This window comes from Penaeus monodon, chromosome 25 (genome assembly GCF_015228065.2).
Source record: "Penaeus monodon isolate SGIC_2016 chromosome 25, NSTDA_Pmon_1, whole genome shotgun sequence".
Taxonomy (NCBI): domain Eukaryota; kingdom Metazoa; phylum Arthropoda; class Malacostraca; order Decapoda; family Penaeidae; genus Penaeus; species Penaeus monodon.
Window position 1 is genome coordinate 36033649 of NC_051410.1, and position 255 is coordinate 36033903.

The window sequence follows — 255 nt, forward strand, 5'->3', positions numbered from 1 at the left end:
TAATGAAACCCAGACACCGCAAAAACATCCCTAACACCCCCCCCCCCTCGCCCCTCAGTGTACGGCACAACCCAGCACGGCGAGAGCGGAGAGATCGTGTCCCCCATGTATCCACACGTGTACAGAGGCGAGGACATTACCTGGCGGATCATAGTGCCCTGGAGAAAAGTCGTCCGCATTACCTTCTTGGATATGGACATCGAGGGCAACCCTGTAGACGACACTTGTATCTCGTCAGTGCAGGTAAGAGTGGAG

At 55.7% G+C, this 255-nt stretch overlaps 1 protein-coding gene across 1 annotated transcript in view; it reads left to right on the plus strand.

The window, feature by feature from the left end:
• LOC119589380 (cubilin-like) overlaps positions 1-255 on the plus strand; it is a 70980-nt gene that overhangs the window by 36530 nt on the left and 34195 nt on the right. The window contains exon 36 of the mRNA XM_037937998.1: positions 59-243. Within this exon, the coding sequence (XP_037793926.1) occupies positions 59-243 (185 nt within the window). The remainder of the gene's footprint in view (positions 1-58; positions 244-255) is intronic.